The 22,274-nt window shown below is 38.0% G+C and overlaps 1 protein-coding gene and 1 long non-coding RNA gene across 5 annotated transcripts in view; one reads left to right on the top strand and one right to left on the bottom strand.

Moving 5' to 3' along the window:
- Window positions 1-11,697, top strand: part of LOC123865734 (KH domain-containing, RNA-binding, signal transduction-associated protein 2-like) — a 257,457-nt gene extending 245,760 nt beyond the window's left edge. For 2 of the 4 annotated variants that reach the window (XM_045906951.1, XM_045906952.1), the window contains exons 8-10: window positions 322-421; window positions 8,709-8,862; window positions 9,601-11,697. In XM_045906951.1, the coding sequence (XP_045762907.1) occupies window positions 322-421; window positions 8,709-8,862; window positions 9,601-9,673 (327 nt within the window). In that variant the 3' untranslated portion in view covers window positions 9,674-11,697. Of the gene's footprint in view, window positions 1-321; window positions 422-865; window positions 977-8,708; window positions 8,863-9,600 lie in introns of all 4 variants that reach the window. The other 2 variants (XM_045906954.1, XM_045906953.1) reach the window with 2 other exon arrangements.
- On the bottom strand, window positions 836-22,274 carry LOC123865737. The gene is made up of 3 exons (XR_006796035.1): window positions 22,200-22,274; window positions 11,913-11,917; window positions 836-846 (listed from the first exon to the last, which is right to left on the bottom strand). It is a non-coding gene; the product is annotated as an uncharacterized LOC123865737 (long non-coding RNA).

The raw sequence follows: 22,274 nt of genomic DNA, 5'->3' as shown, positions 1-22,274 counted from the left end.
TCATTATTCATTATTATTATTACAAAGCCTCCGCTATCTGTCCGTCCGTCCATCTGTCTGTCAGCGGGCTGTATCTCGTGAACCCGTGATTGGTAGAGGGTTAAAATTTTCATAGAATGTGTACTTCTTTTGCCACTGTAACAGCAAAAATAAAAATTTCAAAATGGCCGCCATGAAAATAAAAATAAATAAAAAATGTTCTTTCTTGTGCGATGGGTAGGTGTACGGAACCCCTCGTGCGCGAGTCCAACTCGCATCTAATATTTTTTATCCTTTTTACGTCCAGTGTAACTTAAAACTTATGATCTCGTATGTTACTAGCAGCTGGCGCCAAGTCACGCGGGTCACAGCGTACTGGTCAGCGGGGGCGTGATACAGCAACCGCCTACACACCACTTGCTCACACAAAATACCATATTGGGTGAGTTCACTGTCACGTACTACCTATTAAGGAGCTATTAAAATCAATGTTTCCATTAGTATAATTTGCTTCTTTGTATTGACGAATAGGTTATAAAAATAACATACGCGAAACTTTCTATTTTGTTTTTCCATCAAAAAACTTCTTTATCCTTCATATCCTTATACCCTATGGTCTTTATTTATGCGATACGAGTTTATTATCACTAGTGCTTTTACTAACGTACCTACTACAAATATGCCTTTTAATAAATTCATTTGGATTTTATTAAAACTATTAGATAAATATTTCCAAAAAAAATTTTTCTGGAAATCTGAATATGACTAATTTATTTCATATTCTAAATCGTCAGTTCTTTCGAATTTTTAACCAATTTGTTAGCATGAGTGTTAGTTAGTTGCAGTACTAACATACTAATTATATACCTACTAACGCTCTAACCAGGTGGTGCAGACATATTAGGTCTGAGCAGTCCAGTGCTAGGGGGCATGCTGCACGCACACCCGGCCCTGCGCGGCGTGAAGCCTGCCGCGGTGCACGCGCTCGCGACGCAAGGTCGGTACGTCTCTATTTATCTAGCACTTTATTACAGACACTGACCGAGTGGTGCTGACATACTAGGTCTGAGCAGTCCAGTGCTAGGGGGCATGCTGCACGCACACCCGGCGCTGCGCGGCGTGAAGCCTGCCGCGGTGCACGCGCTCGCGACGCAAGGTCGGTACGTCTCTATTTATCTAGCACTTTATTACTGACACTGACCGAGTGGTGCTGACACACTAGGTCTGAGCAGTCCAGTGCTAGGCGGCATGCTGCAGGCACTCCCGGCGCTGCGCGGCGTGAGGCCTGCCGCGGTGCACGCGCTCGCGACGCAAGGTCGGTACGTCTCTATTTATCTAGCACTTTATTACAGACACTGACCGAGTGGTGCTGACATACTAGGTCTGAGCAGTCCAGTGCTAGGCGGCATGCTGCACGCACACCCGGCGCTGCGCGGCGTGAAGCCTGCCGCGGTGCACGCGCTCGCGACGCAAGGTCGGTACGTCTCTATTTATCTAGCACTTTATTACAGACACTGACCGAGTGGTGCTGACATACTAGGTCTGAGCAGTCCAGTGCTAGGGGGCATGCTGCACGCACACCCGGCGCTGCGCGGCGTGAAGCCTGCCGCGGTGCACGCGCTCGCGACGCAAGGTCGGTACGTCTCTATTTATCTAGCACTTTATTACAGACACTGACCGAGTGGTGCTGATACACTAGGTCTGAGCAGTCCAGTGCTAGGCGGCATGCTGCAGGCACTCCCGGCGCTGCGCGGCGTGAGGCCTGCCGCGGTGCACGCGCTCGCGACGCAAGGTCGGTACGTCTCTATTTATCTAGCACTTTATTACTGACACTGACCGAGTGGTGCTGACATACTGGGTCTGAGCATTCCAGTGCTAGGCGGCATGCTACACGCATACCCAGTACTGCGCGGCGATAAGCCTGCCGCGGTGCACGCTCGCGACGCAAGGTCGGTACGTCTCTATTTATCTAGCACTTTATTACTGACACTGACTGAGGGGTGCTGACATACTAGGTCTGAGCATTCCAGTGCTAGGCGGCATGCTGCACGCATACCCGGCCCTGCTCAGCGTGAAGCCTGCCGCGGTGCACGCACTAGCATCGCAAGGTCGGTACTTCTTAATAGTGCCCGCGTATAGCGCGGAGTAGTCATGCTTCCTGTGATGATCATTTACCGGGGATTTTGCCAGCTAAAAGCCATGAAGGCAGGCTGCCTTTGGGCCTTTGGACTTGGTCTAAGTCCGATAGTATTCTCCGCGCTGCGGACCATAGGATCTCCGTTGACGTGCGTGTAGATGGTGTCGAGCCGGTAGGTATCGTTGATCGTAGGAGGTCGTATAAGTTCACAAGACAGTGTAAGGTCGGTAGTAGGTATTTTGTTTATCTAGTACTGTACCTATTACTGATACTCTAACCAGGTGGCGGTGACAAACTAAGGTGTGAGCATTTTAATTATTTTCCTGTTTTTCCCACTATCTTATTCATTTCATTTCATACAATTTAAAAAAATCAGTAAGTATTACGATTTACTTTTATTTTTTAATTCATTTCAGAGAGCTGGCGCATTCAGTAACTTGTTCACGTAAAAGTTTTTTGCTACCTTACTTTCACATTAACAGTAGGTAGGTATTTCTATCATTATGAATATTACCTTCCTTGTAGGTAAATAATGCAGGGAAATTTTATACGACGAGCGCTTAAAGTTTCGCTCGTGAAACTGACATACATCAAAGTTCCAAAGTTTCTGAATACTTGCAACTAATGACTAAACTTGGCACGGTTTGGTCCTTCTAAAAGTAGGGTTAGTCATTAAACTGATAACAATCTTCCCCCTTCAACAATAAAGGTCTGGGAACACATAAAATTCAAGTTTTAGATGACATAGCTAAGGAGGATTAAAATTCAAATAACTCTAGCCATTAAACGCTGCAGTTCCATTTAACGCTGCTTTAGATTTATTTAAGCCACGTTTTATTTATTCTGCCTATTCCCTATTTCATTTGGAGTCAGTTTCTTATTTATCCTTGGCAAGCATTTTTATCTACAGCTTTTTCTAGAAACCACGGACGATTCAATCTTAAAGGTTCCACTAAGTAACACAACATTTTAGACCAGTGACTAGCGTGTCGTGTTGTGTCGTGATGCATCAGTAGCACATAGTGTGTCACGGTGAAATTGTAAATACAGTTAGATCATAATCTAACAGAACCAATCTCGTGAGATTGTAAAGTGTCGAAAGATTGTGAACCTCTCTATTGTGAGATCTATAATAATATGTCGCAGCAAAATAGCATAAACTGGGCATAATGCATAGTTTATGAAATGTAACGACAGACCGAACTGACCGACTTTTTTCTTCGAGAAAGAAAAATGGCGCCAAAATCTAAAGTTTACTTAGGTTAGATTAGAACATAAATATCCATGTTTGATATTTAGATTTGTTTAGTGAACGTAGACAAATAGATCTCACAGTAGAGAGATTCACAATATTTCAACAGTTTTTCTGTTAATTTATAATCTAATGGTATTTACAATTTTACGCTGAGATCGATTTCATGTATTTAGTATACCTACCTAAGTTTAGTATGGTTAGAGAAAGTCACGACACGCCACTCTACTATAATGTGTCTCTTCTCTTCTTCTTCTACTTCTTCAACTTCACACTCAACACGACACGCTAACATATTTCCGGCTTTACTCCTCCCCGTGTAATATAGTTAATAGTTTAAGTATATAATAGTTTATCTAACCTTTTAACCTACATATTTTAACTTTTGGCAAACATTTTTGTTTAAACTATTGAACATGTTTCTCTCAACCGCAATTTTCTAAAAACAAAATATTCATTACCTAACTTTTCAAAAACAGAATTTATTCACATATCGCACTGACACAACCAATAATATTGTACGGCTCATAATAATATTATGATTACATGCCATCATGTTCATATTATTATTGCATTTCGAGAAAGCTTCGAGAAAAAGCAAGGGAAAGCTTCAAGATGTCAATCAATCAATCGATCAGACTATTTCCATCCACTGCTGGACATAAGCCTTCCTCATCCACCCACTTCCCGCTATCTTCTTAAGGTCGTCAGACAGTAGCGGGTCGGACGGGTCGTCCCACACTGCGCTTGCCGATGTGATGATTTCGTCCAAATCCTCCCAAAGTCCTAAAGTGTAATGAATATCTCCCTACATCATAACTAACAAACTTTACCTATTTATAATATTGGTGTAGATATATCATTGGAAAAAACCAACACGTCACAGTGGTCATGATAAATTCAAAAACAGCCGCGGTTTTAGATGAAAATTGTTTGCAATCCCCCAAATAGTCAAAATACGTTTGAAACGGTGTTTCCCTTTGCCGATCCAAGTTGTAACGCTGACCACAATCCGCTTTGTAGGCTTTGTAACCGTTTGTTTCCAGAAACATGTGCTTAGTATGAGATTTTACATTTCACCCAGTATTGATAAAATTCGAGCGCGAAACGTAACGCTTCAAAGTGTGTTAAAGTAAAATGAACCTTAACCAACTTGTTTTTAAGCTGCAGTTCATTCATAATAGTTGTAGCCAGCTGCGCTCCAAACGAAAATCTTGTGAAATTAAAATCATTGTAACCAGCGCTCCAAATGAAAATCTTGTGAAATTAAAATCATTGTAACCAGCGCTCCAAATGAAAATCTTGTGAAATTAAAATCATTGTAACCAGCGCTCCAAATTAAAATCTTGTGAAATTAAAATCATTGTAACCAGCGCTCCAAATGAAAATCTTGTGAAATTAAAATCAGTGGAGCTAATTTTTTTAGTTCGTTTAACCGTCAGACGTTGGGATCCCAAAGTGCTAAAATGTCGACCTCAGACCGGAAAGTGCCTCACTAGGTGGGCAAATGATATCAAACGAGTTGCATAGAGCCGCTGGGTTCAGACGGGGCAAGCCCGTGGCGTGAAAGTCCCTAGAAGGGACCTAATACCCAGCAGTGGAAGTTTTTCGGTTTTAATGAATTTTAGACTTTAAATCAACCAGATTTAGGGTTTATTTCACTCTGAAGTTATTGTGTTTCGACACTCGAATTCTATCAACGTTGGGGGATGTAAAAACTCATACTAGTATCACAGACCACTATCTTGTGATTGATATCAAAATCGCTGCACTGTTTCATTTGGTTCTGCTTTTGTGATTTAACTAAACGTCACTTTCTGACGGTTCTGTCACGGTAATATTATCTATACAGTATTCTAACTCGGCCGTTTCTTTGAAATAAATACCTACAGCTGCGCGGTACGTAAACATGCGGTAGGGCTGCCCGCCTCCAGCAGTTTAATTACATTTGCCTACTTTGTGTTTCCATCTAGTTTTGTGATTGTAAATATACTTTTTTTATATAAACAAATAAAATACTTTGTGAATTGCATAGGAAATGTTCAATAAAAATGCGTGTTGTTTTTTGATTGGTAGATTTAATTAAAAAACCATGTTTATGATTGAATAACAAATCGGTCTTATAATTTGAGACCGAAAAATATTTGCGCCTCGACTGAGACGTAGGAAATTAAACGAACGTTACGAATTATTAAATTTTAAAGTTTAAAAAATCCGCATCCCTATAAAGCTTTTAATCAAAAATTGTTTTGGGGAACTTGGGCAAGATAGAGAAAAAGGAATAAATATCTTTTACTTGGTTATAGACACCTGCAGCTACTTTACAATTTATATATTTGGTTTTAAATGAAGTTCGGAACATTTTCCCCATTTTTTGTATATATTCCACAAAATCATCGCTTGGTACAATCAAAAAAGTTTGCGAATTAATCTTATTGTAGTCCCGGTACCTTAAATACCGAGATTCTGAGCTGAAATTGTGGCTTCTTTGATCGGGTTTCACATACAACGAAAAAATCGCGCGGTTATTGTTAGAAAAACAAAACACCGCCCGTTCGTCACTGCGGCACAGTCGCGACTGTCTGCGTGTCGAGCGCCTGCCGACATCGAGGTGCGTAGGTATAGCTCGCGTTTCGTCCGTTTGTATGAAGTTGGAATACTGTACATACCATTACCGTGGTTCTGTTAAGGGAGGCAGAACGATGTACTTGGGAAACCATAAAAATTTTGCGATTTTTCCTTGTGTGACGGGAAAAATGGTATTGATTCAAATAACAAAAACAGTAGACCTTCACAATTTTTCAAGTATTTTTATAGGTCTCAAGTCAGGCTATCTTAAAACCTATTTAATCATTATATTTCTAGTGATTTCTATATATTTAATAGAACATATTATGACTAAGTTTCTAACGTTGCGTCTAAACACCTTTCAAGCTTACTTTATTCAATGTTCACCATCGTAATAATGGGCATTACGAATTTGCGATGTGTTACGATATTTTCCAAATAGACTAAGACCACTGAAGTTGTAAAGTTTTGATATAATTCCAGGGTATAAAATTATGTAAATTTTCCCTTATTCTCATCACGCTGAAAAGTGATACATTTTTCTTATAAATAAATCTCTATCTGAAAATCGCTGCACTTCTCACTTGTTCCAGCCTTCAAAAATAAAGCTCGACCGATTGTTGTGAACTTCAAAAACGATAAAACACCCCGCAAATTTTCCCGCGTAATGAGAAAATCGGCTGTGGTACAATTTAGAAACAATAGCGTATCTACTTTTACAAACTGTTTGGTCTCTTCTTTGGCAGAAAGTTACTTGAAAACTAAACATCTTATTTATCCACTTCTTGGCCCTTCAAGAAATGAAACAAGGCTAGATCTTTACAGGAAGGTTTCTTCCGCTGCTAGCAAAGCGCTCACTAAATGAGAAGACCCTCAATTTTGCTCTATGTCTGCCACTTACCTTCGAATTCTTATTTGCTACTAGCTGATGCCCGCAGCTTCGTCCGCGTGGATTGGTCAGATCCCCTGCAGCATCAGGATTGCGGAGTTGGACTCCAAATTTTTTATGAAACAATGTCTCAAAGTTCCTCTATCGATTAAAAAAGAAATGACGCAAATCGGTTCAGAAATCTCGGAGATTTCGGTGTACATAGGCAGAAAAACACAACTCCCTTTTTGAAAGTCGGTTAAAAAAGTAGTCTATGTTACTCCCTGGTCAATTCACTACTTGTCTGTGAAAATCCCGTCAAAATCGGTTCAGCCGTTCACAAGATTAGCCTTTTCAAACAGACAGACAGACAGACAAAAATTTTAATAACGTGTGATTCAGTTAAAGTATCGTTCAAATAATCATATTATGACCTTAATATGCGGTAGTTATTTCGAAATTACAGACAGACACTCCAATTTTATTTATTAAATAAAAAAGTATAGATAATTTTTACACTATATTACGTCTTCCTGTCGCTACAACCTGCTAAGAAAAACCAACATGTTATTTTAGTAAACCACGATGTATGTTATCATCCCTTACTGTGCACTTACCAAGTAGATCGAGAATAATTAGCCAACTGCGCATGTTTAATAGGTTCAAATTTATTTTTAACTGAAAAGAAGCTAATTCGATTTTTTACAGGATATATAAATTCGAAGAGTGTGCCCGAGAATTTTTTTACCTGGTTCCTCCTTCACCTTTCTATTATCGTACCGCAAGGCATCGCCAAACTCTGCACCCGTACATAGTTGAAATTCCACGGATATGTCCGAAATGATATCCTCCTAGTTTCTAATTTGAGCTACTAGGATATGGAATGTCTTTCCAGCATCAGTCTTCAAGTCAAAGGTGAATATTCATTGTAGGCAAGCGCGCTCCATCGAAGGCTGCATCATCACTTACCAGCAAGTCTGATTGCAGCCAAGTGTGTTAGAATTCGTAACAATAGCTATAGAAGCCCTCAAATAAATAAAACAAAGAAACATTCCACGCTAAGCTTATATCTTGGGCTAGAGACTTAAGTTCTCAGAGAGTCGTTTCAAGTGTTTTGTTCGGGTGATATTTCGCAGATATCGTGATTCTTGACGCATTATATCCACCGCAGAATGAAATACACGAAACGTTTGTTTGCGCGTGCCACGGACTAATGGTGATAGACCTTTGTTTGCGGATTTATGACGTCATAACTGCCTTTATGGGCACTCCGCTCTCCAGGTTAGGAAAATTGGACTGCGGTATGGAATATCGAACTAAGCGACAAAATCGAAAAAAAGTTTCGAATGCAGATCGATTCTAGGCATGATAAACTGTATATTGTTTTCAGCCAAATAATGTTTTCAGTCAGTTATTTGTATAATTTTTCTAAGTAGCAATGTTACTTGGTAACTTATCATAGATTGATACCATCAGTATACTTGTACTTAGTATGCCAGCATCGCAAACCATTTTTCATCTTTCGGTGTAGCGGGGAGGCAGACTCGTTTCACCTCAAGAAGCGTATCTTGAAACTGACATGGCATTCTACACTTGCCAGTACTTGGTGTGGCAGCTTGTAGGTGTCTGGTATGTCAACTACAGGTATGCATACCTGTCGTTTTGGCAAAGAATGCCAGAACCTCGCATGGCAGCTTGCCTGTGTCTGGCATGCTAACTATAAGTATGCTATTCATTTTGACAAAGAATGCCAGAACCTGGTATAGCAGCTGGCCGGTGTCTGGCATGCCAACTACAGGCATGCGTACCGTTTTGATTGAGGATGCCAGAACCTGATATGGCAACTCAGCAGCATCTGGCATGCCATCTGCAGGCACGTGTATCACCTTAGGGCTTGTCTGCAGGTGCGGGTGGGGCGGGTGGCGCGAGCGGGCGCAAGCGGCCGCTGCTGGGCGCGCGGGCCGCTATGTCGCCGACTAAGCGCGCCGTCATGACGCTGCTGGCCCGCGCGCGCGCCGCCACGCACAAGCACGCGCCGCAGTGGCCCGCGCCGCACGAGTGAGTCCACGCCTTTATGTTGTACCCTGTATGTGTGCCCCCGCCTTGCCCGTGCCTGTCATTTCGCCCGTGCCTGTCATTTCATGCATATATTTTAAGTTGGTGACATGCTTTTGCCTTGTCTGCTTCCTTCACTGTTCTCCAGAGCTTTTTCTACTCAACACCAACTGTACTAAGAGCGCCGTCATAACACTGCTACACTTACTGTAGTGGTCCGCACTGGACTTGTAAGTTCACTCCTTTTTTCTATCCCCCATGTGCTGTCTGTGTGCACCCTGCTGCCCGTGGTTTTCAAATTTTGTCCTTGTCATGTGTCATTTCATGCATTAATTTAAAATCTTGCGCGTAAATGTTGGCGTCAGATAAAAAGAATGCCGCGAATGCTTTCATGCTTTCCCTCCATGTGCCGTAGGAAAGTACAGCATCTATCTATGCGCATAAGTTTTATTCACTGTCGTCCGAAGCTTTTTTACTTGACCCTAAACTGTACCTAGAGCGCCCAGTCAGTCCAGTATTATTTATTGGTCAGGTACCTAGCCCATTTATATCGAAGGTATCTATCTACCCCTGTACCGCCTTGCTTGGCACACCTTTTGCAGCGTATTTGTGTATGTCCATTTCAGTAAACTTTTCACTGATAATGGAAAATGTTACTGGTATTGTTATGCGACAATTATTGGTAAAGAAAAAGCAAAATGAAGAAATGCGACTAACTTGAAAATCTTTCTTCTTTTACAGACACACAGCACTTCTTCCGCTTATAAGGGACGACTTCATGTCCGGCGTCGGCGTCAACATCAACCTAGCATAATAACATATTCTAGTCGAATCTATAATTTTTAATTAAATTAAGTGTATTGTATACAGATAAACGTTACTTTGCCTAAGTCTTTGACGTGTAAAAAACAAAATTACATTGCAAATAAATTCGGAATCAAAAAAGGAAATCCAACATACAAGGTTTCTGAAAGCGCCCCAAAATAGGGTCACTGTATTCACCGTTAATGTTAATAATAAACGATTTCTCCTACATCAGTGGCAAGCAGGTAGTGGTAAATACAGCGTGTTTGATAAATCATATAACATGACAAATGAGGCATGTATAATTTACATGTATTACCTACCAAATACTTAGCGCCATAGATTCTTTCTGTTTCTGCTGAAACGTTCCTTCGAGTTGACGGATTTTTTTTGCGAGTGCATTTCCACGATCAGCTGATTGCAGGGTTGTTTATTTTTTCTTCATTTTGTTTATTAGACACACATAAGAGATAATGACAATAACAACTAAGTAAAACAAGTTGTTGTTTGTTCATATTTGCGTTAACAGTTGTTATTTTTATTGATACTTTGACCCCTTTAGGGTTAGGACGCTTTTGACCTTGTAAAAGTACGGATTTCTCCGGGTATTTATTATTTACTATATTCGGGAACCTGTAGCACTCACCAGTCCCCCAAGTTTTTTACTAGGGTAAAGGCTTTTTTACTAGGGGTTTTTTACCCTAGTAAAAAACTGCCTTCCCGTGCTAATAAAAAAATGAAATAATAAAAAACATGCTAAGTTTTTTTTTTTCAGAAAATTGTCACAATGGTGAAGCTGTGACATTATTACAAAGTATTTATTTCTAGTATTAATAGTAAATTATTTATATTAGATAATACTATATTGTACATAGTATTTAACTAAAGAGATAATAATAATATATCTTTTGTTAGACGTTTTGCCAATGTCACTCATTCATCGATTTTATTAATAAATTTTAAACACAGAGTCAAACCTAACCTAACCTAATTGATGGCAAATATTTTGATAATCAATTCTATAACGCCCGTTCAGATAGACAGGCTCGTAGAGCGTTTTATGTCTATCTGACGAACCCCAAGGATGCCTACTACATAGACGAGTGATAATATTATGATATTATTTATAGGGATAAAGGTAGCTGTCAAAAGAAATTGATATAATGTGTAGGGTAGTGCCGATAACTCTCAAGAAAATCTTAATACCCTATTAAGGGACCCAAATATCTCAACACAGATAAGACCTCTCGAGCAAGAGCCGTAATAGGACATTGATTTTCGATTAAATGACTGAGAAATGCTTAATAAAAAGATCCAGACGTCTAAATTACCCTTGGCACTCTACAATACAGTCATCTTCATTTATAAAAGACCTTGACAAAAACGAATAGCCTATACACTGTCAGAAATTTTAAGTTTTCTTCTGATTTTCTCCTTCAAAAAGCGTTTTCTTTCAAAAAATTTGGAGAAGAATTTCTGGCTCTCAGCGTGTTTGTCAAAGATCGCAAAATCTAGGAAAAAATATGTCTTTTTTTACATGAAAACGTAACGAAAAACATAGTATTTTACTTATTGAAAGTAAATATTTATATTGACTAAGTATATAACCCTTTGCCCAAACTATTATTTCCTCATTTTTTTTTTTAATTTATAGTATAGATTGCATCCACGATATCTGAAGGATATAGAGCACATTGATCGTTCTTGGCAAACGCTAGGATTGCCACATTGCTTTCATACAAATATCAAAGAATCTCTAAGCAAATATTATCAAGCAGCCTTTAGTCCGGTCCTCCGATTTTTTGATTTTCAGTAGAAATTTAAAGGTCTTTATTTAATTCAGTCAATTTTGAGAAACCCCAGTAATTATAAGCTTTTACTTAGAAGATAATTAAAAGGACCACGGTGTTTTTTAATCCTACGCCTTCTAGAGAAATAGATGTAAATAATAATACAATATATCATATTATTATAAAATAATAATAATTTAATAAATTTAGTTAAGACGTTACCGACGAAAAAATATAATATCTTAGCGAAATTATAGTTCATATTAATATTACTAATATTTAATAGTAAATGCGTTAATATTTAATGTTATTAATAGACAAAGATATTTAAATTTAATTTATGAATAAATAAATAATTACTTAATGTAAGTAAAGAATATACAATAATATAATGCACACAGAGCACGTTTTATTCAAAAATAATCCGTTTATAAAAATAAAGTTTTTAATATGAAACACATGCACTTAAATTACCAGATAGTGTTATTAATTGATGTCACAAAAATATTGTCTGAAGGTTGTCACCCACTTTATAATAAATTTTAATATCCATACAACGTAACTTTAATTTTTTTAACAACCTATAAGTAATATATAAAACTATTTTACTATCTATTGGAAACATAAATCTTACTTTCAAACTTGTTCCTGTAGATACTTTTTATATCTATCCTAAAGTGGTTGAAAAACTTTGAAATCGAGGAAGATATTTTAATTTTTATTTAGAATCGTGTGAATTTACTTTTGTTTATTTTGTAATAAGATCATTGAAGAATATATTTTTAGGAATATAATTCATATTAAATACCCGACCTTGCCACAGTAAATATAATATCGTACTATGATGTTCTAATTAAATGATAAGATTTATACTTATTGAGTTTATATTTCAGACATAATAATTACGAAGCTAGTGTAATACCTACTGAAGATACCTACTCAAGTTACTATTGTAAATACATAATTATTTGGTTGAAATATGTAATTGTGGTAAGATTGGGATTAATAAAATAATGTTTAAAAGTTTGCTCTGTTAAAATTAATACTGTACCTATCATAAAGTTTTTCGAATAAATTAAGATTCATGTATTTATAAATTTTAACTAAAAAATAAATAATTCATTAAAAAAATATTTGCTTGTACCATCTGTGTTTTGTGATATAGGTAGAAAAAAATTAATTTTAATAAAAACGGTTTTGTATAATTTCTCTCGTTAGTGAGTAGTTGTCAAAAATAAATAAATAAATCGATGTAATTGATAGATTTCATCATACTAGAGTTAATTTTCAAGTTGTCTCTCAGTTAACTCATCTAACATAATGTGCATTGGTGTAAAGTGATTATTAGTATAGAAGGGCAATCTACAAAGTTTGCCCGTCTAATACTATGGTTTTAAGGATAATTATTTAAGGTTGCCTATAGACAGAGCGAAAGAGGGTAATCAAAGGCTAACGAACGATAGGGAACTTTAATAGCAAGAGTGTGTGTAAGATCGATTTTGACCGTACTCCACTGCATGTAGCCTGTTGGTACATCACATTAGCTGATCATTCTACGTGCAGAAAACCAGCGAATGTTCACCTCTGCTTGCTCTTGTTCGCTCTGTATGTACCGTACCAGTCATAACATAACTTCGTTCGATGTTTTAACAGGGGTCTCTCCGTCACTCGCTCCATACAAACGTAGTTCCAATTTCATTTGAATATTAAGCAACCAAAGTCCATGAAATTTTGCAGACGAATTCTAGAAACTAATATCTATGTCTGTGGTTTTCCAGATTTCTGTTAAAATATTCGGTTTCAAAGTTACGCGGTCTTAAAAATTCACATACAAATCTTTGAGCCCCTGTAATTTTAAAACTACATATTTTTAGAAAAATCTAAAACACCACAGACACAGATATTAGTTTCTAGAATATTATGTCTGCAAAATTTCATGGACTTTGGTTGCTTAATATTCAAATGAAATTGGAACTACGATTGTATGGAGTAAGTGACGGTGAGAGCCCTGTTAATTTGTAATTTTTACACTCATGTGCTCATTGGCAGAGAGAGAAAGATCATTTCCATCCTAAATAAGTTTGTTTATTTTTGTGTAAATACTACGATATTTGCAGAACCTTTAGCTGCCTATTCTTACTGGAGATACATTATTATTAATTTACAGTCCTATATAGTGAGCGAAGAACTTTGTTTATACCAATACCTATAATAAATCAGATAAATTAAATAATTAAATTTATAATTTTGTTATACCAATCATTATTTTATACGTTACTTTAAGGCGTATATGCACTGATATAATTAATAGAAATAAAGAAATCGAATAGAACTGGTTTACTTAGTTTTATTTTAATCATAGATCTTGATCTTAAACTTTTTTATTCGTTAACAAGGTAACTATCCCTTGGTTGTGGCACCTGGTGGTAAGGGATGATGCAGTCAAAAATGGAAATGATAGAAGTTGGGCTACCTGGAATGGATGTGGCAGTTTTTAATTAAACCCATTCCCCTAATTGATTTCCAGTTTCTACGCGCCATCGTACTGGAACATATCGCTTGGCGGCACAGCTTTGCCGGTAGGGTCGTAACTAGCCTTAGCCTTACTCATAAGTATTATAAACAAAATTTTTCACAAAGTATCATGTTTCTACAATAACTACGTGATAGACTAACATTATCTGAATCGTCAAAGCTGTCCATAAAACTCGTAAAACTGACCGAAAATGTTATCACCACTTTATTAGCTTGTAAAGTTAGCTGTTATAGCACAGTTATAGTTATTACGGCACTTGGATGGCTAATACAGTGTTATGGTCACATAACTATCATTATTATTACCTATTCGAATATGTTTAATTCATTCCTGGCCCTCAAATAAATGATTCATAGAGTCAATCGAAAATGCTCAAACTTTTTTTTGTCAAACAATGGTCGTTGAAGAGAAAACTGCGATTTCAACTGATAGTGTTACAATACAGATTAAAAATACTGAGGTATTATAAAAAAGGATTACACATTACAAACCCCATTCCGAACCAGTGGTAAATAGATGCTTTTGATGATTCAAAAGAACTTGTAAAAGTCTAATTGAATAAAAATATTTTGAATTTGAATTCATTTAAAACCTGAATGGCTACCCCATGCCGAAGGTGCCTCAATAACTCACGGACGCAGTACGCCGCGTCGCGGCTTATTTTTGCTAATTCAGTTTTTCCTTCACTGATTTAAAAGATAAACAAGCAAAAGAGGCCTACCTACCTAATCGGGCAAATCGCATTGCCTTACACGCGTTTCTCGGACAAGATTTCTGCGATTACTTTATCTTTTAAGTCAACTAGGAAAACTTAAGTATAGCTCTATCCATGTTAAGTTCATGTGAAACAAATAAGATGGAAATAAGCAAAACTTCGGAATATCTACCCTACCCTGTCAATTTGCATTAATCGCTGATACGTACACAGACCACACAAGCAGTCTGCCCACTGCTCAAGCGATCTCGTGTATGAAAATGATAGGAAAATTGAAAGATTCGCTATGCAGTCGCAGCTTGTACTGGTCAGTCATGATTGCTAAACATCTGTGTATGATTACTTTAAAGTTTAAGTAAGTAAGTAATCGGTAAGTACTACAACAGTTTAACTTCGTCAATTACCCACTCAGGTATTGTCTGAAACTCTTCCATTATTCCCAAAAATTCACCTTGTTAGCTTCTGAATAGAGCTAATGAACAGATTTTATATCTAAACCACGACCTCCCCTACGGCGGATTAGAGATAACAGTCGGATGTGGAATTTCCCGCAGGAAAGCCGGAGCCGCGCCGGATGAACCTTATCGAGACGTTCCTAGTTCGATTTAAAATCATCTTTCTAAGCCACAAGTTCTTTGACAGAGTCAAGTCTGCGTGTCTTGTTTGATTACAACTTAAACTAACCACAGATACCTATAGATATTAATTCCTAGGGCATTTAACTACAAAATTTAATTGAGTTTGATTGGTTAGTAGTCAAATGAGAACAAAACTACGTTTGTATAGAGAGGCCAGCATTAATTTATGCATCAATATTGACTTAAACCTACTTCAAATTTAGCCTTTTGCTATTTTGATATAATTGCTAGAGCTAAATTACGTTTGTTTGGAGTTTATTCGTATAAACCCCTCTTAATAATCGTGAGTGAAGCATGTAGATACACACGTAATAGTAGGTATGTGTGCAGACAATCTAGGTTTAATTGAATAGATGAGCAGCCGCCGGGGTTGCAGCAAAAACTGCCGCTTGTTGAAGCTGAGGTCACAATTTATGTATGGACAGTGTAAAAGCAAATTAATTTTGGTCCCCGGTACAAACAAATGTCATGTGTGGTTCAAGTCAGAGGCTGACTGAGTTTTTTAAGTTATGTAGTTAGTCAAGTGCGGTCTATCTAAGATGGAGAAACATTATGGCAGTTTTATAATAAGCTTTATCGGAACGCTATCACACAATCAATTGATCATCATTATCATTATCAACCCATTACCAGCTAATTACTGAACACAGGCTTCCTTCTAGAATGAGACTTGGATTTTGGTCCTAGCCCGCCACGCGGCTCTAGGCCTTAGCACCTTTGGAAAATTGTAGAAAACTCTCTGCAGGCATGCGAGTTTACTCACGATGTTTTCCTTTACCGTTGAAGCAAGTGATATTTAATTGATAAAAACCATGAAACGCACATAGCTCCGGATAGAGAGAGAGTCCTTCGTAATTTTATATAAGCTGAAAGTTTCTCTGCGTATTGTCCCCAACACAGGGAAGAACAATTAGCGACTATGAAGTTTGGATCATGCTGGCTTTGGGAGATAACAGGTAATAAAGGTGTATATAATCTTACGTCAAAGTATAAATTAGTCTATTTTTTTTTTCTTCGGAATAGTATTAGGAACCACGTCATGCATTAACTAGTGTCTGGTGTCGTGGTGGCAACCATCTGCCAGACGTCCTTAAACTTTAAAATGTATACACGGCTATACCAAGCTACCCGCTTCCGCTTATGGCTTGCAATACAAGCATTATCAGATTTTAATCAGAGCTGGTGGTATAATTTTATTGCATCCCAATAACACGGCGCGGCTGTTTCGCCTCGCTTCCCGCTATCAAGATTAAGTATTTCGGTATTTCGTCGAGTAATCCCTTTTGCTCTTTCATTTCGTTTTTAGGGTTCCTTAGTAAAACAAAGAATTTCGTGCTGTCTCTGTGGGAGTTTTTTACACTATAATGTTATAAAGGCGAAAGTTTTCAAAAAATTCAAAATTCAAAATATTTTTATTTACTCGTAATTCTCATAAGGACTTTTACAAGTGCTTTTAAATCATCAAGAGCATCTACCACTAGTTCAAAATGCCTTTCCTACCGAGAAGAACGAGCAAGAAACTCGGCGGTTGCTCATTTCAGACATTTGATATACTTGTATTATAAGTACTTGTTTGGTATGTTTGTTACTCTTTCACGCAAAAACTACTGAAGGGATTTGGCTGAGGAATGGCGATAATTTATACGTTAGTATAAGACGACCTTCTATCCCATAAAAAAATCGAAAAGTTTGAAAAAATCTGCCGGATACGAAATACTTAATGACTGTCAAAGTTTTTAGCTTGACTACGGAATCCTACCTTGACCAGTTTTTTCTCATTGGTGACTCGATTTACAATTGTAATTACGATTTTGCGATGGATGAGTCAAGGAATAGAATATTTTTTAGCATCATATTTCAATTTCGTATCAATCAGCTTTGTTATTTTTGTTCAAAACAATTCTTTGTTTTTTTTTTTGTACAAAAATATTCTCCTAATTTTGTTGATAGAAGTTCAATCCTGTTTTTTGATTTAATATTTTTTTTTACTTTTTAGTTAAAATAAGTTTTTCGCACTCCCATTATAATGAAGTAGGAAAATATATATAATCTAAGGTTTTATTATAATTGAAGCAGATAGATCGTCTCGGATTCATATGGGTTGACTGACTTAACCTATAGACTAATTTATATGTATAATATGCTAGCTTTTGCGCGCGACTTCGTCCGCGGTTCGTAGGTATGTAATTTGTAGCACATGTCACGCAGGATACTTACACTAACTACTCTTACACTCTTTCTCTTTATCTTAGAACTCTTACAGCGCTGGCTCTTAGTCCAGTATTATTTTTGACAGTACCCGACAGTAAATAAACATCGAACTTTAGAAAGAGATAATTTATAGCTTCAGCTTTGTAGAGCATCGTTGAGCCAAGTCAATACCAAACAATTGACTCCTACATAAGCCGGATATAAGATCCGGCTTCTCTCACAAAGCCTCTACGTGTTGGACCCATGTCCCTGCACGAGCTTAAGGTCCAGGATTTGCTCCGTGAATCCATCCAATAAGCATAGAAGCTCATTTTAACTCAGGAACGTTTAACCCAGCATTAATATGTTTACGAGCAACACAGTAAGGTCTCATACCTCAAACCAATATATCCGACTGATGTATTAATTGGATCAATTCTCTCACGAACCCTCGACGTGTTCAATACAATGTCCCTGCGCAAGGGTCCAAGATAATTTCCGTGAAAATTACAAAATTGTAGTTCCAATAAACTTAGAAGCTCATCTGAACTCAGGAAGGTTTAACCCAGCAGTAATACATTTACAACCGACATAGTAAGGTCGCATACCTCAAGCCATTAGGAAGTAAATGAGGGTCTCCGTATATTCTAAACGTCTTACGACATACCCGAGTGTTTCATGTATGCATTAAGGCTCGACGATCTAATCCTTTATTAAATGATGGCATACAAGGAACCAAAAGGTTAATTTGCTATAATCCGCCAAACCAAAGAAATCTGTATCGTGCAACGTGTAGCATTACCTAATTGCAAAGTTTAGGCATCAGGGAGACAGCTTCAAGACCGGGAGCCGCAGCAGAAATGGCTGAAAACGGCAAGCGGCGCAAGTATGCCTCTCTTATTGAGAGTTACATTTTTGTTCCGTTTGCCGTGGAGACCCTGGGGCCATGGAGTCTTAGTGCTAAACAATTTTTACGAGACATTTCACCGCGTTTAATAGCCTCATCGGGTGACAGAAGGGCTGGCTCATTCTGTCAGCCTGGCTGTCCAGCGCGGAAATGCAGCCAGTATTCTTGGCACCATTCCACGCGGGCATGATTTGTATAGTAATTAGATAAGGCTAACCTTAAGTTTTATAGCAATCTAGCAATAAAAGAAAAAAAAATTAGGCATTGTAAGGTCTACATCTCCTTAGCATGCTCCGGTGTCAGGGCGAAACGTGCGTCGAGTGGTGTTGGAATTTGTGTGGTGCTGCGTGGTGGTGGTGCGTATACTGGGTACGCCTTGCTTGGTGGTTGGCTTTTCCTGCCTCGTAAATGTCTGATACTAAATTAATACAATAACTATTGAGGGCGGTGACGATGGTGCCAATCTTCTCGATATAATCTCAACACCTAACACAACATTCCCATTACGCTCCTGCCATTATCTTTATTAGTTGCGAAGCTCTTATAGACTAACACCGCCATTCGCCACCGGATGAATCTAATGGCGCACTTAACAGTAGGTAGGGTTAGTATGAGATTTTACATCTCAAAAACGTTGGTATAATTCGAGCGTTGAAACACTTTATTAGTATCATGGCCATAATCACAGTTCTCAATTCATCGCTGGCCCAAGTATTGATCGCGGATCTTCCTCTCAGAACGAGAAACGGACAGAATATGAGTAGGTATTAAATCAGGCTGGCATATGCAGATTGGTAGACTTTTTGAGAACATTATGGAAAACACGTAAACATGCAGGTTTCTTTGTGATGATTTCCTTTACCTTTTGATCTTGTTTTCTGCCAATTATAATCTGGGTATCTTTAAAACAAATGGTAATAGGCACTTTCTAGGCAAACGCGTTACATCTTAGGCCACATCATCACTTCACGCCTCTAAAAAAATCGCACATAAGTCCGAAAGCCTTGCCTAAGCTTGAATTCGGAAAAGGAAACCGAAGTATTACCCTAAAGCTAAGCTGACTCATAGTTGTATGCCTTAGCCATTAAGCTAGCAGTGCTTGAACACAATAACGTCAGACTAAAATGAACCTAATAATAATCTATGGGCCAAATAATAATTTAAGTCAAAATTCAGCATCATAAATTTTGATTTCACAAGGTTTCCGATGGGAGCACTACTAGAGATGTGTATGGATGGGCTTGAGCTTTAGGGTAAGGTTCTTAAGGTTCATGTTACTTTAACGCTAAAGTATTTTGACGCTTAATTGTTTCTATCGACTTTAGTGAATGTACTCATACTAACCACGTTATAACCCTACAGCGCGATATCACAACATTTATATTACATTTATAGAATAATAATCTTCTTCTTCTTCTTCTTTCTTAGCCTTTGTTAATCCATTGTTGGACATAGGCCTCCTCACGTGCACGCCATTCCTCTCGGTGTTGTGCGAGAGAATAATAATATTAACTCGTTATTTAAGGAAATTCCTTTTGCCCATGCACAACCAAGGTGGAATGAAAACTCTTTATCCAAGTAGGTAGCCCAAATTGTGGCTCGTAATATGATCAAGACTCTACCACCACGGTTTGGAAAGCAGGCTGTATTCAGAAGAGCCGGGAAAAACTCTCTAAGAACTCTCTCTCTCTCTCCCTCTCTACTACTCTCTCTCTACTACTCTCTCTCTACTACTCTCTCTCTACTACTCTCCCTCTTTGAAAAGGCGTATCTAAGGCTCCGGCTACACGCTCCGTCTTACCTGAGAGCTTACAAATACTTTCATCAAATCCACCATTAGGAACTTTTAATCCTTAGTTTTATCTAATCGCTATATCTTTACACATATACATAATGTACTAAATACCTAATAAGCAAAGCACACGTAAAGTAATAAAAATATATCCGTGTCCTCAATATCGTGCTGGTCGGCCGCTATTATCTGGATATTGAATTCCTGCAAACTTGTAGGAATATTAAGACGCCGCGTTCTTCATAGTTCAGGCATGGTTGCTCGCATTACATGCCGACACCTGAATATACCAACTTTTTATCTACTATTGATAAGTAGGTACCTATGATATTCTCGTACTAAGTTTAGGTAATTTTATGATTCCTTGTATTAATTATTATTTCCCTGTAATTGTCTATGAGGTATATTCGGCCCGGCTAATCGGCTGGATACTGTTTCTTAGATTTAACATCATATGTACCTACACGTTATGCAAACAAAGGATGTATTGTGTTAAGTTTGTGTTGCTGATCACATCCCGCCTTCTTCAAACTACGTAATTCAAGTCCACTTACGCAAAATTCGAGATTGCTTTTATGTCATATGTTGCTGTTTTATAGTCCGCGCAAAACATTTACCTAGTCCATTCTGAAGTTGCAACATGACGATTTTTGCAGATCATAGAGTAAGGATTTAATATACAAGCCTGGCTGAGCTATGTTTTTGTACAATGTGCAGTCATTCGCCGATTTTTTTGCACGCGCTTTTACTATTAGGTAGGTACTTTAAACCCACTTAACTTCGAAACGTTAGAACTGCGTGCCCGAGATCGAATCCAACACGTCCCGAACTAGTAGAATAGGCTAAGTAGTCAAGTTCCAGGAACTTTTAAAATCGAAGAGTTACTGAATTCCCAAAGTGGGGGACTCTAAATAGAATCCTGTTTGTAACAGATAAACGGATTGCAGGGATTGAGTTAACTCCGACAGGTGCTCTAAGCTCAGCTATTCAAAACCATTCCAGCATTAAATTCACTTGGACATTATTTACCTGTTCGGAGCTAGAGATTTTTCTCGGAAGTTTCAGAATTTACATGTAGACCGTGGTATCTGTCTACTAAAGCCATGCGGAGCGGAGATGTATTCAGCAGACCAATCCAATCATTGATCTGATGATGTGATAAAATTGTCACGTCATGTAACAATATTCATGGTCCACTGAACGCTTGGGTTTTAGGAATGAGTTGCTTTAAACAGCTTTGATAATAATTGTAATAAATTACAAAAATTGATAGTGTGAAAATTAAAAGGAATACCCGTCAGAGTTTCTTGTGGGCTACTTCTCAGACCAGGGCGTGTTCGGAACATTTGTGGTTTAATTTTATGTTTAGGTACATTATTAATTATTATGATCAAATAATTATCTTACTAATTCAACAATTTAACAGGCAAAAAGTGTACAATGTACTTCTACTGACTCATGTTAAATAAATAACTCTGAGCTTGAACACTTCTTCGCTTCACTCTGCTCCAGTGGAAACGCACCCTTAGTCCAAGCATAGGAGGGTAGCATTCAACTATCCAAACTTTTTATAATTCCCGTTGGAATAGCTTTCACAGTGGGACACAATTGGTCCCATTGTAAAAGTTGTCTAAAGAAAAGTATGGTGAAGCCCGAGTCACACTGTTGCTCGTTTTGGTGTTACTCGTTGGGAACCCACCCTTTCAATAACCGGCCATGTAGTTTCCGACATGGTCGTACCGTGCACAGCTGGGGCAGGTCGCTAGTAGTTTATATACAACTAACTAGCTGAAGCCGGCGACATCAACCGCGTGGATTTAGTTTTTAAAATCCCGTGGGAACTCTTTAATTTTCTGGGATAAAATGTAGGCTATGTCACTCTCCAGGTCTTTAATAGTTAAAGACCTGCAAAGTGACATAGCCAACTTTTACAACAATTTACAAATACAAATCCATACAAATCACAACAAAAATCACACCGATCCGTTGCTCATCTGCAGCGTGACTGAAGGACAAACCAACAAACAAACACACTTTCAAATT

The sequence above is a fragment of the Maniola jurtina genome, chromosome 5 (assembly GCF_905333055.1).
Source record: "Maniola jurtina chromosome 5, ilManJurt1.1, whole genome shotgun sequence".
NCBI lineage: Eukaryota > Metazoa > Arthropoda > Insecta > Lepidoptera > Nymphalidae > Maniola > Maniola jurtina.
This window is presented reverse-complemented; position numbering and strand designations above follow the sequence as displayed.